Raw genomic sequence first — 13,677 nt, 5'->3', positions numbered from 1 at the left:
AAAGGGAAAAAAAAAAAAAAAAAAAAGCATATGACTACCAAAAAAGGACTTGAAAATAAAAATGTATCTATACAAAATTAGCCACAACAAGCATCCACTGTCTTCATATGTACAATCCACCAGGGAAAACAAAGGTGATAAATTAATATATTAGAAAAAATTATTGAAACCCAACTTTCGTTGACAAAACAAACAAGAATGTAAGAGGGGTGTCTAAAACCATAGCCCAACAAGAGAACAATTCAAATCCAAACAAGCTATACAAAACAGGGCTTCAATCAAAGAGAACAAGGCCTACCGAATAGTACAAAATTTCTTATAAACGACCTAAAGAGACACATTAGGCCATCTACTGTGTGTTTTCGTGTCCAAGCATCAAAATATTTGGATCATACTTTCTGGGGTTGTCTTTTTACTTGGAGTACCAAAAGAGACACACTAGGCCATATACAGTGTGTTTTTGTGTGCAAACATCAAAAGATTTGGATCCGACTTTCTGAAGTTGTCTTTTTACTTGGAGTACCTAATGAAGATTGTAAGATATTTTTGGTTTGTGCTTGGGTCTGAACAAGAGATGGCAAGATATGGATTTCTGCACATCCAAACATAAACAGCACATACATTCCTACAACCTAAACGCCAATAGATCAAGCATGCCATGGCACACAGAAAAGCCCACACTCGGTGTATTGCTTCAAAACAGCTAGGCACCCTTGATAAGGCCAGCTTGAGGCACGAGCATCAATAGCCGAGGTGGCACCTCGATGCTTGAAGCCCTAATTTCTTTAATAATGTTTTAGGAAGAAAATAAAAGCATTCTTAACACCTTCATTTTTCCACCACAATCTCTAATAAAAGCTTTTAATTCTTCAAATTTTCATTCTGTTCTTATTCATAACAATCTTCATTTTCATGTATTATATAAAGTGTTCACAAATCTTTTTTATTTTGAAGTTATTACGCTCCAGTGCACCTCACACTTTTAAAATCACTGAATTCATGACAAAGGCATGCTTTCTTAAAAACCCATAAGAAAGAACGGATAGTACGAATGCATCATACGAATAGGGGAAAAGGCAAACCTTCATGACAATACAATCCTCCAACTCTCCAAATTTGCTCATGTAGTCTCTTAGCCCTTCTGTATCGATGTCCCATGGAATGCCGAGAACCTAAATTTCACGAAATAAATAAGTAAAACGAATCGAACCCTTTACCAAATTACTTGATAGAAGAAACAATGAAAAGGAAAAAACTAACCACAAGCTTCCGATCCATGATGAATTTGGGCAGGTAACGCAATGAAATTGAACCCTAAAGGTGAAAAAAGAATATCTCACTCTCCTCCTGTTCTTCCTCGCTCGCTCGCTCGCTCGCTCGCTCGCTCTAAGACCCACGCTCACTCTCCCCAAATCTCTCGCACTCGCTACCTGCACATAATAAGAAGAAGAAGCACACCTCTTTCTCACACACAATAGTTAAATACCAAATGAATCTCACCGATTCCATCATTCGTTTGTTCCTTGTTTCAATTTCTTCTTTGCGATTAAAGCTTCAAAATAACAATTGAAACAGACAAAAAAGTATACATTCGTGGATAACGCGCTCAACTGACCTTTAATCAAATTTTCTGGGAATTCAAGAAACACCTAGAGCAGATCTCATCTCTCTCCCTCCTCTCCTGTTTCTTTCTATTATATATTTTTATCATTTTGTTTAATTTCTTTTATTGGATTTTTAAGCCTTATTTATTCCCTAATTTAGTCTGGTCCCAATTCGATTCATACAACTTCAAATCTTAATACTAAAAGAGTGGGGATTTTGTGTCATTATAGGGCATTCATTATTTTGCATCATTTTTTATTTAACCACCTAAATTTCATATATTCCCATATTTTTGTTTTCAATTTTATTTATGCTTCATCTTATTCTTCATAGATATGTTTATTGTATCGGAGATGTTTATTGGAGTATGTGAGGAAACATTTGTCAGTGATTAAATTCTAAATCTATTCTTTTAGAGAGTTGTGGTGTGTTCATATAAAAATTCAGACAATTGTACCGATTTGATCCTGAACCACGAAAAAAATTGAGTTTGCTCTTGTATTCGTAAAAAAGTCGTGTAGCAGTTGAACTCTGATCCGAAGAAAGAGTCCTTTATTCAAATTTCGAAGATGCGCTTGACGGGGTGGAGTATTTCTAACTTTTTCCTATTGTTATTAAAATTTATTTCTTTTATAATTGTTCATGGTTAGTTGTTGAACTATTCTATGGTATTAATTATATTAGCTTATTAAAAAAAATCATAATTAGAAAAATTAATCACATTTAAATAATTTTATTGTTAAAAACCTATTCACTCCTCTATGGCTGTCATACCGATCCAACATTTGTCCCCCGACTTCTTCATATAACTTAAAGATGGTGTTATAGGGAAGATCTAGGGATCCATTTAATATCTTCTCATGGATCATAGCCTTAGTTATACATTCTTCGTTCAAAAACTTATCTTCCCTAAAATTCAAACTCAAAAGCTTTTTGTTGGACGGTTGATTTTAGAGCTTTTCAGAGCCTGATTTCTTCATGAAAGTTCTTCTCCTCAAGCAAAAGGATTTGTTTTCGGTCTTAATTTTGAAATTTGATCCTCGGTCTGCAACTTACTAAAAAACGCAGAATTTGGTTTCTTCAGACAACTTGATCTAAGACGTATTAGTCCCCCGATTTCTTCATCAAAGATGTTCAGTTTAATCTTCTAAAGATAAAGATATGCTCAATTTTGGGAAAAAATGGAATCTTTACCCCCAAACCTTGCCCGAAAACATTTTTCTTCAATTGTACACGTTTCTAGACTAGTTAACCTTCATAGTTTTTTATGAAAATGTTCCTTAGAGGTGCAAAAACTAAATGAGATAGGATTCTCTTAACGAATTTGTGCATCGGGTCAATTTAGATTTTCAAGCTTCAACCTCCTTCCATTAGTGACGGTCCAAATTGGAAAATTTTGTTTGAGACACCTTCAACACTCGATTATTTCACCAAACTCGTAGGTAATCTTATCTAGAAGGTTTAGAAACAAGTTTGAAGGAAAATTGTGAACTATGAATCTCGAATTTGAAAGAATTTTGAGAGTAGAAAACCAAAATATCAAAGGCTATAACTCGCGATGGAAGGCTCAACGTACCTCAATTCTTGCTCCAAATGAAAGCCCTACTTCACACTTTATAGAGAAACCTTAAACCAACATTAAAACCTCCTTAATAGTTGTGAATTTGAGGTTGAGTTTTTTAGATTTTTTTGTCAAAAATGTCCCTCTAATAAGTGGGCAACGGGTCAAAGTCAACCTTAAGGGGTATTTTGGTCATTTTGCCCCTAACTTATTCTGAACCTGCCATTAATGAAATAAAAGACTTAATCAAGAAGAAAAAAAGGGAGAGAATGAAATAAAAAAAAAAAAAAAAGGGAGAGAGGGAAAGCATATAGAGAGAAAAAAGAATACGAGATTGACTCAACTTACAACCACCTAGAGTCTGATTCTAACCAAACATTCTTAAAGCATTTCAGAGATCAAGTCTGGACACTTCAATCATCCAAAACCATTGAAAAACTAAACAAATAAGGAGGCATGCAACGACCCAAAATTTTCTACTTAATTTAAGGTCGTTACCATATACGTACCATAAACATTGAATGCGGAAGACTCCATTAAAATTTCATAAAACATAACCTTTATCTTAAAACACAGTCATAGACTTGCGTGTTTCGAAAACATCTTTAAACGACACCACAAAAGACTAAATAAAATGAATAAGAGTTTAAGTTAGAAACAACCTAGTCTAGCCTAAGTCTAAGAAAACAAATACCACTATCCTATGCATATGTCATGGTCTCGAGTTGCGATGTCGTCGTCAGCCGTACAGGAATGTCTTACCTTAACCTGAAAAATGTAGTAGCACATGGCTTGAGTATTTAAACAAATACTTAGTAAGTGACCACACTATTGGGGTTAAATGCAACAATCACATGCAATGAAATGATGGGACCTATCTTTCGTTTCATTTCGTTTTGTTTTCCCTACAGAGCTGTCCTAACGGGTAATCGTGGACATGTACCATATACTCTACACACAGCCCATACGTGCGAGTATGGGCTCACCAGCTAGTTCGCACACCGCTGGGCCACTTTCCTTATCCGGTGGGCATACTCTGGGAGCTCCTTATGTCGGGACTCGTTAAAACTAGTACGTCACGGCAGCACTATGCAAGCATAACGATCGTTGTCCTGCCATTGGATGTACGCGTCCGTACCCTCGTGATGGGATAGGGGTATCCCCCAGATGCATGAACACACATAATGCATGAGGTCCCCCTACTTCTACATTAATGAACATAACCCCCTGTCACGTTTCATGCTTCATGTCATTCTCATTTTCAATTTACATTTCATACATATTCATATCGGGGTTATGATTCCAGACAGTTTATCGTGTTTCATGTCATACAATTCATGCTATTTACATTCAAATATAAGAGACCTAACATAACGTTTTATGCTTGTAACATAACATTTCATCATATACACATCATACCATGACATAATGCATCACAATGTATCATATCATAAACAAGTCATATCGTTTTCTAACTTATTTTAGCATTAAAGTTCTTATACCTATCACAGACATATCATTACGTGAATGTACCTTAGTCATATCATCACAAGAATGTAACCTAACGCTATCGTTCTATCAATCTATCACAAACCTATCCCTTTCTACCCGAAGCCTAATCGTATTCTTCCATCAATCTCTCTTATCCATATCACTCCGGTATGTAACCTAACCTTAATGTTTCATGAACGTATTTGACTTCTATCGTTACATTTCGTCTTATGCATCCTTCTCGTATCTTATCTCAAACATATCATTGAACACATCGTACCGTAATTATTATAAAAAATTCATATATTATAACATATACATAACAAATAAGAAGCATATCGATCCACAGACAATTCACACATATCAATATATATGACACGTGCAGAACCACGGAGCACGTGTAAACATCAAATATAACCATGGTGATAGTAAGGTCGAGCACGTGTAAACATCAAATATAACCATGGTGATAGTAAGGTCACTTACCTGGTTAGTTTAAGCTGATGTTCCGTTGTTATCCTTAATGAAAGTCCATTGAAATCCAAGTCAACCCATGACATCAATTTAGGTTGACCCATGTGTTATACTTCATGAGAACATATCTCTCTTACTAGCAAAACTTAATCTGAACCTTTTGTTGATGTCTGAATCTTGTTAGCCAATCTATTGGCACGGCTAAGTTTAGGGCATGGCTCTGATACCATGTTAGACGAACACGACTCTCCACAATGGTATGATATTGTCCACTTTGAGCATAAGCTCTCATGGCTTTGCTTTGGGCTTCCCAAAAGGCCTCACACCAATGAAGAGTGTATTCTTAGATTATAAACTCATAACCATTCCCTAAATTAACCGATGTGGGACTTTCATCATCCAACAAATCTGACATTTTTCATTTCTGTTTCATTTTGTACGAATTGTGAGGTGTGTTTAGGAGAGATTATTGGGGAAGTGACTACATTAGTAGGGAGAAATGAGGGAATGATTGCTTTTTATATACTTATTTATTATTATTATTATTATTATTATTTTTTACATAATAATAATTTTTGTTTATAATAATTTTTATTTGTTTATTTATTTATTTATTTATTTATTTTGGGCCCTTACAAGGCATGTTTTGAATTTTTCATTTTCAATTTTTCCATGAGATTTAGAAAGAATTAGGTTTTTAGATTTTAATACCATGATCTTAGGAAGGAGTTGTGTTGGACTAGAAAGAGTTCTCATGTTCGTCAAGAAATGTTATGTATTTTAAGCCTACTTTAAAGAAAAATATCTCGGTAAAGATGGATAAAACTATATACCTGTTGGTAAAGGAATTATGTCGATTCAAGTTTTGTATGAAAAGTTACGAAAATTTAAAGAAATTAGAAAGAAAACGAGAAACCAATCGAAATCTTAAAAATTCCGATGTGCAAGCGAAGGGAGGGACAGACACATCAAGCACGGTGGGGTGAGTGTGTCAGGCATTGACTAGCACAGACACGTGTTGCCAAACGAAGAATTGGAATTAGATCTGCAATAACTAGGCTCGAATGCATGCCAAAAACGGCACGACCCAAGAACCCCGAGCCCGATCCAAACCACCAACCCACAACCTAGACTGTCTACACCCAACTCAAGTCATCTAGAACTAGCAAGTATGTTGTTTACGACCCATGGACATTTTTCAAGTAATACTTGTAGAGATCGCTAGAATGTACTAGCAGGTGAGCATATCTTGCCTTAGGTAAGAGTATGCATGATAGGACTCCAAAAGAGAAAATTAGATGAGGATATTTTGTATGTTATGAAAATTTACCGAAATGACCTAGGATATGAATTTAAGTCGCATGCCTATTTTAATGTCTTCCACTATATTAGAATGCTCTAAGGGATTGAAGCATGTTATTAAGTTATCTTGAATGCTTAAATTAGATTTTCGTGCTTGAGGTGATTGATAGGAATGTTTCCCTAATAAATATACATAAATCAGTTGACTATGTTCCTCATGCTTTAGGTGATTAATAGGAATATCATGTAAACTAAGTTAAGAATTTGGGTGCCAAAGTTAGGATGATTTTCACATTGACTTAGATCGGTCTGTTTCTAGTAGAGTGAGCTCCCTAGAACCACGAGCGATGATAATAAGTCTAGACCTGAGTGCACCTAGAGATTGGATTAACCTTAAGACACTACCCTCAAGCATCTTAGAAATGCCAAATGAGATTGATAAGATAACTCTAATCCTTAGCCATTGATCGAAGCTTTTAAAGCAAGAACCCTTGAATTAAAGAAATTGAACCTCCTTATACAAAATTCGGATCAACTAATAAATAAGATTACAATTAGATTACCTCTTAAGATCAAAGATCTAGAACAAGATTTGAAACCTTGTTCTAAATTGAATCACTCTACAATCGAACTTGATCAAAACTTGATTGAATGATTCAGATGCAATCTATCACAAGAATGACATGAAACTTAGAAAGGACAAAAGCTCAAATTTCTAGAGGTGAAAATGTCCATTTGAAAGCTAAATTTTATTGCCCACTAAAAAAAAAAGTTAGGCCATTTGACATAATTTCCCACTCTTTTTGTCCACTATAAAAAAATTATGAAATTAAAATAGTAAATAAAGTTTTTCTAAGAAAGAATGAACTAACAAATTAGGAACGAAGTGCAATTTATAGTAATTTCATCAGCTATTTAAACGTGCAAATATTCATTTCTGAAACTCCAAATGGTTCTTTCTCAATTGAATCAGCTTGTAACACATAAAATAATGGTTGAACAGAGCTTATCAATTTTGTAGATGAAAAATGAATGCTGGTTGAATCTTCTTAACCTTGGATCATGTAATAAGTCTAGTTGGAACATTTGGAACACTGTGATCATTATTAGAGATTAAACCATCTAGATGCCTTAAGAATCTAGTAATCTTCCACGACTCAAGAAAATTTATGAGAATTTACAAGACCACTAATAGTGTGAACAAAATCAATATAAGGAATCACTAATGTATGTCGAATAAACTCACCTCGAGAATGGACGAGGGACTACATAATTAGATAACATGAGGAACCACTATTGTGTATAGAATAAACCCACCTTGAGAGAAGACGAAGAACTACACAAGTAGATAACATGAGAAACTATAACACTGTGTAGAATATAACCTACCTTGAAAGGTGATGAGAAACTATATGAGTAAATAACATAAGAAACTACTAGTGTATAGAATAAACCTACTTTAAGAGGGCGACGATAGACTACATAAGTATATAACACGAAAAACTACTACCGAGTGTAAAATAAACCTCATTTTTAGCTCATGATAAGTATCACTATCATATGTGGCAACAATCAGGGTAATTAATGGAATAAACTTGAACTTATTAAAATCTAAAAAAAAAATTCGTAGTAACTTACTAGATTGAAGATGAAATGAGAGCCTACAAGTGTTCGATTACAGAGTATTTTTATAAGTTACGGATTGATCAAATAATTTAGACGGTCAAATTGGATCATATAATATGCTGATCCAATTCAAATAAGCCCAAAATCATATTTTGATCCAATTCAAATAAGTTCAAAAAGTTGATTGAAACTGTCCAGGATAATAAATTATAGTTTACCATATATATTATATTTGATATTTTATTATAAGGCAAATATCTAATATTTGCTTTATTATCATAGGTATCTTTCCATTTATTGTTATTTCCATTTATTACTATTTTCATATCCTTGTAATTCATTTGATTATAAATAAGATAACTTTCACACCATTTAGGTGTGGTGGATTAATCAAACATTCACAGCAACCCATCATAAATTTTCAAAAAATTTATAACCTTGTTCGGGTTTGTTCAAAATCTTTAACCAATATTTCTTCTTACATTATTTTTAATGTGCGCGTTATTTAATAATTTATAGAAATGAAATGATAAAATAAACCTTGAAAATTATTGCTTATTTAATTGAATATTTTACATATAGTGAAGATGGGCAAATGATTTTATTATGAATATATTAAAATATAAATTGAATATTTGAATGGAATTGCTAAGTTGGGGGGTAGGAGGCAGAGCTGATTGGTGTTGTCTTAATAGTATTACATTCCAGTTCATCTCCCCTAGCACAAGGGACAATGAAGGCCAATTCTAATCACAGCCGTCCACGTGTCCTCCAGGAATGGGCATTTCTGACAATATCCCCCAATCTACCAATCACCGACCAAAATTCTAATGCCGCTTCCTCAACTGCCTATTGCAACTCCTCCCATGAAAACCCTACATCCCTCCCATAACGGGGTGTTTGGGCTGTGTATTTATTTAATTATTTATATGCATCTCCCTATTTATTTCTGTGCATATTTCAATCAATTATTTTATGTTTTATTATAAGTTTAACCCATCCACTTTTGAAATGGTACCAAACGTGTGATGTTCGTGGATTGGATTGGATCGGGTTGAAACATTTTTTTAGACCAAAACCACCTTTATTAAATAATAAACTCCTTTTGACACTACTTTAAACTAATTAGGTAAGTAATCTTATCGTTGGAGTTTGAAAAATTGAATGAGGTATGACAACGCATGCCCTGTGGCCCCTGCATGCATGCGCCATAATATTATGTTATGTTTATGTGTACTATGTAATGACGTATGATGCTATGTTATGTATTTTATGTGATATCCGTTATGTCAGGATATGAATGAAATGAAACACTATATATGTCATGATACGTTTTGCTACGTGATGGATTATGTGATGATATAAGATGAAAGTCATGATGATCACCAAGTATCTATGTCATGGATGAAAGGAACAAGGAAATTATTTTGATCTTATGCTATGATTTTAAACCATGGGAGCTTCATGCATTATGTATGTCAGTGCATCAGGATACTTCTCCATTATGTTATCTTAGTACGGACGTGTATCTTCGATATTTATGTTTGTCATGATATCATACGAGTCTTTTCCTTTTTGTGGCGTCCTGTGATGCATTAGTGATTGTGTCCAACCAAGCTAGGCCCAGAGGGTACATATATGAAGCCGCTTGATGAGTCTATGTGTGCGTGCATGTGCTGTGTGTGGGGAAGTACCATATCCAACCCTTTACGAAATTGGAAAGAGCTCAAAGCTATGCTATGGTTTAAGGGATATGTCACATCATGTATGTGTGTGTTTGCATTACTTAACCCCAACAGAGAAGTTACTTATTGAGTATTTTTTTAAAACAAGATATTTGTAACGAAATTGATGAAATTTTTGCTTCTTTATGATTACCATTTATTTTCTAACTCTTATGAAATTTTGTTAGGACATTGAAATTACTAAACGTGTATTTTCGGAGTTAAATGCAAATACATGTCATTTCTTGAATGAGACTTATCATAAGAGTCTGTTTTCTTACCGCGGTTATCCTAACAGGCAACTTGGATGTGTAATTAATTTCTTACACGGTCCACACGTACAAGTATGGACCCACCAGTCGATTCGCACACCTCCTGGGCCTCTTTTCTTAGCGGGTGAGCATACTCTAGGAGTTCTCTATGTCGGACACCGTTAGAAGTAACGACCATCATGGCAACATTATGTTAAACATAATGATTGTTTTCCTGCCTTGTAACGTACATGTTCGTACTATCAAGAAGGATAAGGGACATCCCCCAATGCATAAGCACACAATAATGCATGAGGTCCCAACATTTTTCCATTTGCATCATCATTTAATACAACCCCGCTAGCGTTTCGTACATATCATATTGTTTCTCATATCGTTTAATACAACCCCGCTGCCTTGTAACGTACATGTTCGTTGTTTTGCATGTCAAACATATCATATCATTTATGTCGCACATATATCATATCATAACGTTTTCATACTTTTAGACATAAGAATTCTCATCATGCACGTATCATATCATATCGTATATCATAAGAATCACATAACATATTCCTAACATATCGGTTCACATTATGTCATATCATAAACATATCAATAATCACATATTTCCTACCATAACCTATATCATATCAACCTCATACCATTTTACTACATGTTTATATATACATTCGTCGTTCTCATATCCTATCATAATCGTATCATTTCATAAACACTTCATGGTCATATCATTCCCTAACTTATCATAGTCTTAACGTTCTTATACATATCACAGTTATATCGTTTTATGAACGTACCTTACTCGTATCGTTTCCTAAAATTATCCTAACCATATCATTTCATCATTTCATCATTCCACCATTCCATCATTCCATCATAATCATATCTTTTGCGATACATAATCCTGTCGTATCGTTTTATCAATCTATTACAACCATAACATTTTTCTATACATAACCTTATCGTATCATTTTATCATTTTATCATAACCATAACATTTTCTATACATAACATTATCGTATCGTTTTATTAGTCTATCATGACCATAACGTTTTTCTATACATAACCTTATCACATCGTGTTATCAATTTATCATAACCATAATGTTTTCTATACATAACCTTATCGTACCATTTTATCAATCTATCATGACAATATCCTTGTACTCATATCGTTTCGCAACGTATCCTAAACCATATCTTGTCATGAACATATCTTAGTTTTACCGTTACAACAACCATATCGTTTCATGAACGTATCCTAATCATACTATTACAAAGACGTATCTTAGTGATACTATTACAGGAACATATCTTATTATACCGGTAGTCAATAGTATTGTAAAAATAGTCTTTAGTATTAAATTGCATAAACTATATGGCGATAATGATTGGATTAGGAAAAAGGAAAATCAACATACATAAATCAATATACATAAGAATAAAGTTAAAATATTTGAAAGAAAAAGAGTTATTATTTGGTTATAGAAGGAAGAAAATGGAGGAATAGCTTTATTGAATGCATGCATGTAGATATGATATGATATAATAATAATATATAATAGAAGAAAGGGTTATCCCACGAAAAGGGAAAGAGAAAGAGAATGGATAAGAAGATGTTGAAATTCATTGCATTTAGGAGCTAAGCTTATAAAATCATTATAATATAATAATATTATATACCCTTTTCCCATTATTTTATCTCCTCTATTCAATGCACTTCAGATCTATCCTCCATTTATTCCCTTTTCTTTTTAATAATTAAATATATTTAATTATAATTTTATGGAGTTGTAGTTTGACTATTATTGAGGTTGACTTTGGAGGAGATGTGAAGAATATGGTTGTTAGGGAGGCATGATTCATGAGACCTCAACACTTTAGCCCTTTCCCTCTCTCTTGGGAGCAACCTACTCCATCCATTCCATTATTATTTTTTAATCTCTTCTTATTTTAATCCATCAAAATATCGTTATCATTCGAACTAAACTAATCTTAATCTTCTCTTTAACTCGAGTATAGAGTTGATGTGACAAGTGTTGCATTGGTATTGCTTCACGTGCGTATGAAATCTATTCTCTTTGCGTGAATTTGTTCATCAACGCCATTTGTAGGGAAAGAGCTTGTACAATGTTGAACTAGCTAGCCATCTTACTCGAGAGAATTACTCTATAATAAGAAATTCTCCGACCTTAAACTCTTCAAGGTAGCAAGCAATGGTTTACTCCAACAATAGTGAACCACAAACAATGGCAAGCCTCGTTGATACAACTAACTCTCTTTCCAATGATAACGAACGTTAGTCGAGCAACAAATCTTCTGTTGATGATTATTGAGAGTGGGTCTCACATTGGTTAATTTAGTGGAAGATCATGAGTTTATAAGTGAGGAATATTATCTCCATTGCTATGAGGCTTTTTGGGTTAGAGCTTATGCTTAAAGTGAACAATATCGTACCATTGTGGAGATCCATAATTCCTAACATCAATGCCCGAGCCTCATTCTTCACTTTTTTTTTTTAGTACAAAGCTAATCACAAGGAAATTGGTAGTGAATAATAATGATTGATATTACATTGATATTGAACAACTAAACTACACTCATTGAAATTGAAAACAAAATAAACTACACTCCTTTACAAATCACAAACCCAAATCAAAGATCTGATTTTGTTCAATGCATTTGCAAAGAGCCAGGCATAGATGGAGCGTGGGGCATTTGGCAAGCTTTGAAAAGCGCAGAAGAATAACTAAGGTTAGGACAGTTGTTATTATTAGTAGTATTGTGAAACCCTGCCTGCTCCAGCGTTTGCACTTGCCTCTTCAAGAACTTCACATAATGAACCGCCTCATCCAGCATCGACGCCGTGTCCATCTTAGTTCCCCCAGGCACCAGCCGCTGCAGAATCCTAATCTTCTGGCTGATTCTCTCCCTCCGGTGCCGTGCGGCCACGCTCTGTGGGTCCTTCGAGATTCTCACGTTTCGCCGCTTTGGCGCTTTTATCTCCTCTGGGTCTATTTGTATTGGCTGCATTGCTGCTATTCGGAATATCATCTCTCTCATTGCTGCCATTCCGCCGCCCCCGCCGCCGCGCTTCTGGCGGTGGTGGTGGTTCGGCAGTGCTGGCTGTTCGGTGTGGAAGGAGAGAGATGAGAAGTCGGAGAAAAATGGGAGTGGAGAGTAGTGAGGGTTGTTGTTGTTGAGGAGGATTGTGGACGACATGTCGATGGAGTTGGAAGGTGATAGTGTCGATTTGAGGATGTCGATGTCGTCCATTTTGGAGATGGGATTTGTTTTGGTGAATGTGTCTGTCTCTTCAAGGGAGGAAAGTTTGTGTATTTATAGACCCAAGTTTTCTTTGTCATTTCTCTCTCTTCACCTTTTTTTTTTATTCAATAAAATTAAATAGGAATTTTGGGTTTCGATCCGTAAGTCGAGTTAGTTCATGGGTTGTGTCAAACATTGACCTACGAACTTACGAGAAAATTTGAGCATCAATGTAATATTATGTCTTATAAGGGATATAATTAGAGTAGTTTAGAAATAAGAATAGTAGAGGTTTTTTTTTTTTTTTTTTTTTTTTTTTTTTTTTTTTTTTTTTTTTTTTTTTTTTTTTTTTTTTT

The 13,677-nt window shown here is 34.4% G+C and overlaps 2 protein-coding genes and 1 long non-coding RNA gene across 6 annotated transcripts in view; 1 reads left to right on the top strand and 2 right to left on the bottom strand.

Annotated features, from left to right (window-relative positions):
• Window positions 1-1,722, bottom strand: part of LOC111499677 (heterogeneous nuclear ribonucleoprotein A1-like) — a 7,561-nt gene extending 5,839 nt beyond the window's left edge. For 2 of the 4 annotated variants that reach the window (XM_023151307.1, XM_023151308.1), the window contains exons 1-3: window positions 1,616-1,721; window positions 1,261-1,430; window positions 1,083-1,172 (exon numbers count right to left, since the gene is read on the bottom strand). In XM_023151307.1, the coding sequence (XP_023007075.1) occupies window positions 1,083-1,172; window positions 1,261-1,278 (108 nt within the window). In that variant the 5' untranslated portion in view covers window positions 1,279-1,430; window positions 1,616-1,721. Of the gene's footprint in view, window positions 1-1,082; window positions 1,173-1,260; window positions 1,431-1,615 lie in introns of all 4 variants that reach the window. The other 2 variants (XR_002720983.1, XM_023151309.1) reach the window with 2 other exon arrangements.
• Window positions 1,723-4,147: 2,425 nt separating this feature from the next.
• The window catches only part of LOC111499901, a 17,420-nt gene continuing 7,890 nt past the window's right edge, over window positions 4,148-13,677 (top strand). The window contains exons 1-2 of the long non-coding RNA XR_002721023.1: window positions 4,148-4,158; window positions 4,781-4,787. This is a non-coding gene — a long non-coding RNA (uncharacterized LOC111499901). The remainder of the gene's footprint in view (window positions 4,159-4,780; window positions 4,788-13,677) is intronic.
• Window positions 12,613-13,343, bottom strand: LOC111499900 (transcription factor HEC2-like). The gene has a single exon (XM_023151623.1). It carries the CDS (start codon window positions 13,328-13,330, stop codon window positions 12,728-12,730), a length of 603 nt encoding a protein of 200 aa, XP_023007391.1. The 5' UTR covers window positions 13,331-13,343; the 3' UTR covers window positions 12,613-12,727.

The sequence above is a fragment of the Cucurbita maxima genome, unplaced genomic scaffold (genome assembly GCF_002738345.1).
Source record: "Cucurbita maxima cultivar Rimu unplaced genomic scaffold, Cmax_1.0 Cma_Scf00027, whole genome shotgun sequence".
NCBI classification, from domain to species: Eukaryota; Viridiplantae; Streptophyta; class Magnoliopsida; order Cucurbitales; family Cucurbitaceae; genus Cucurbita; species Cucurbita maxima.
The sequence above is the reverse complement of the archived record's forward strand: the minus strand, read 5'-3'. Positions and strand labels throughout refer to the sequence as shown.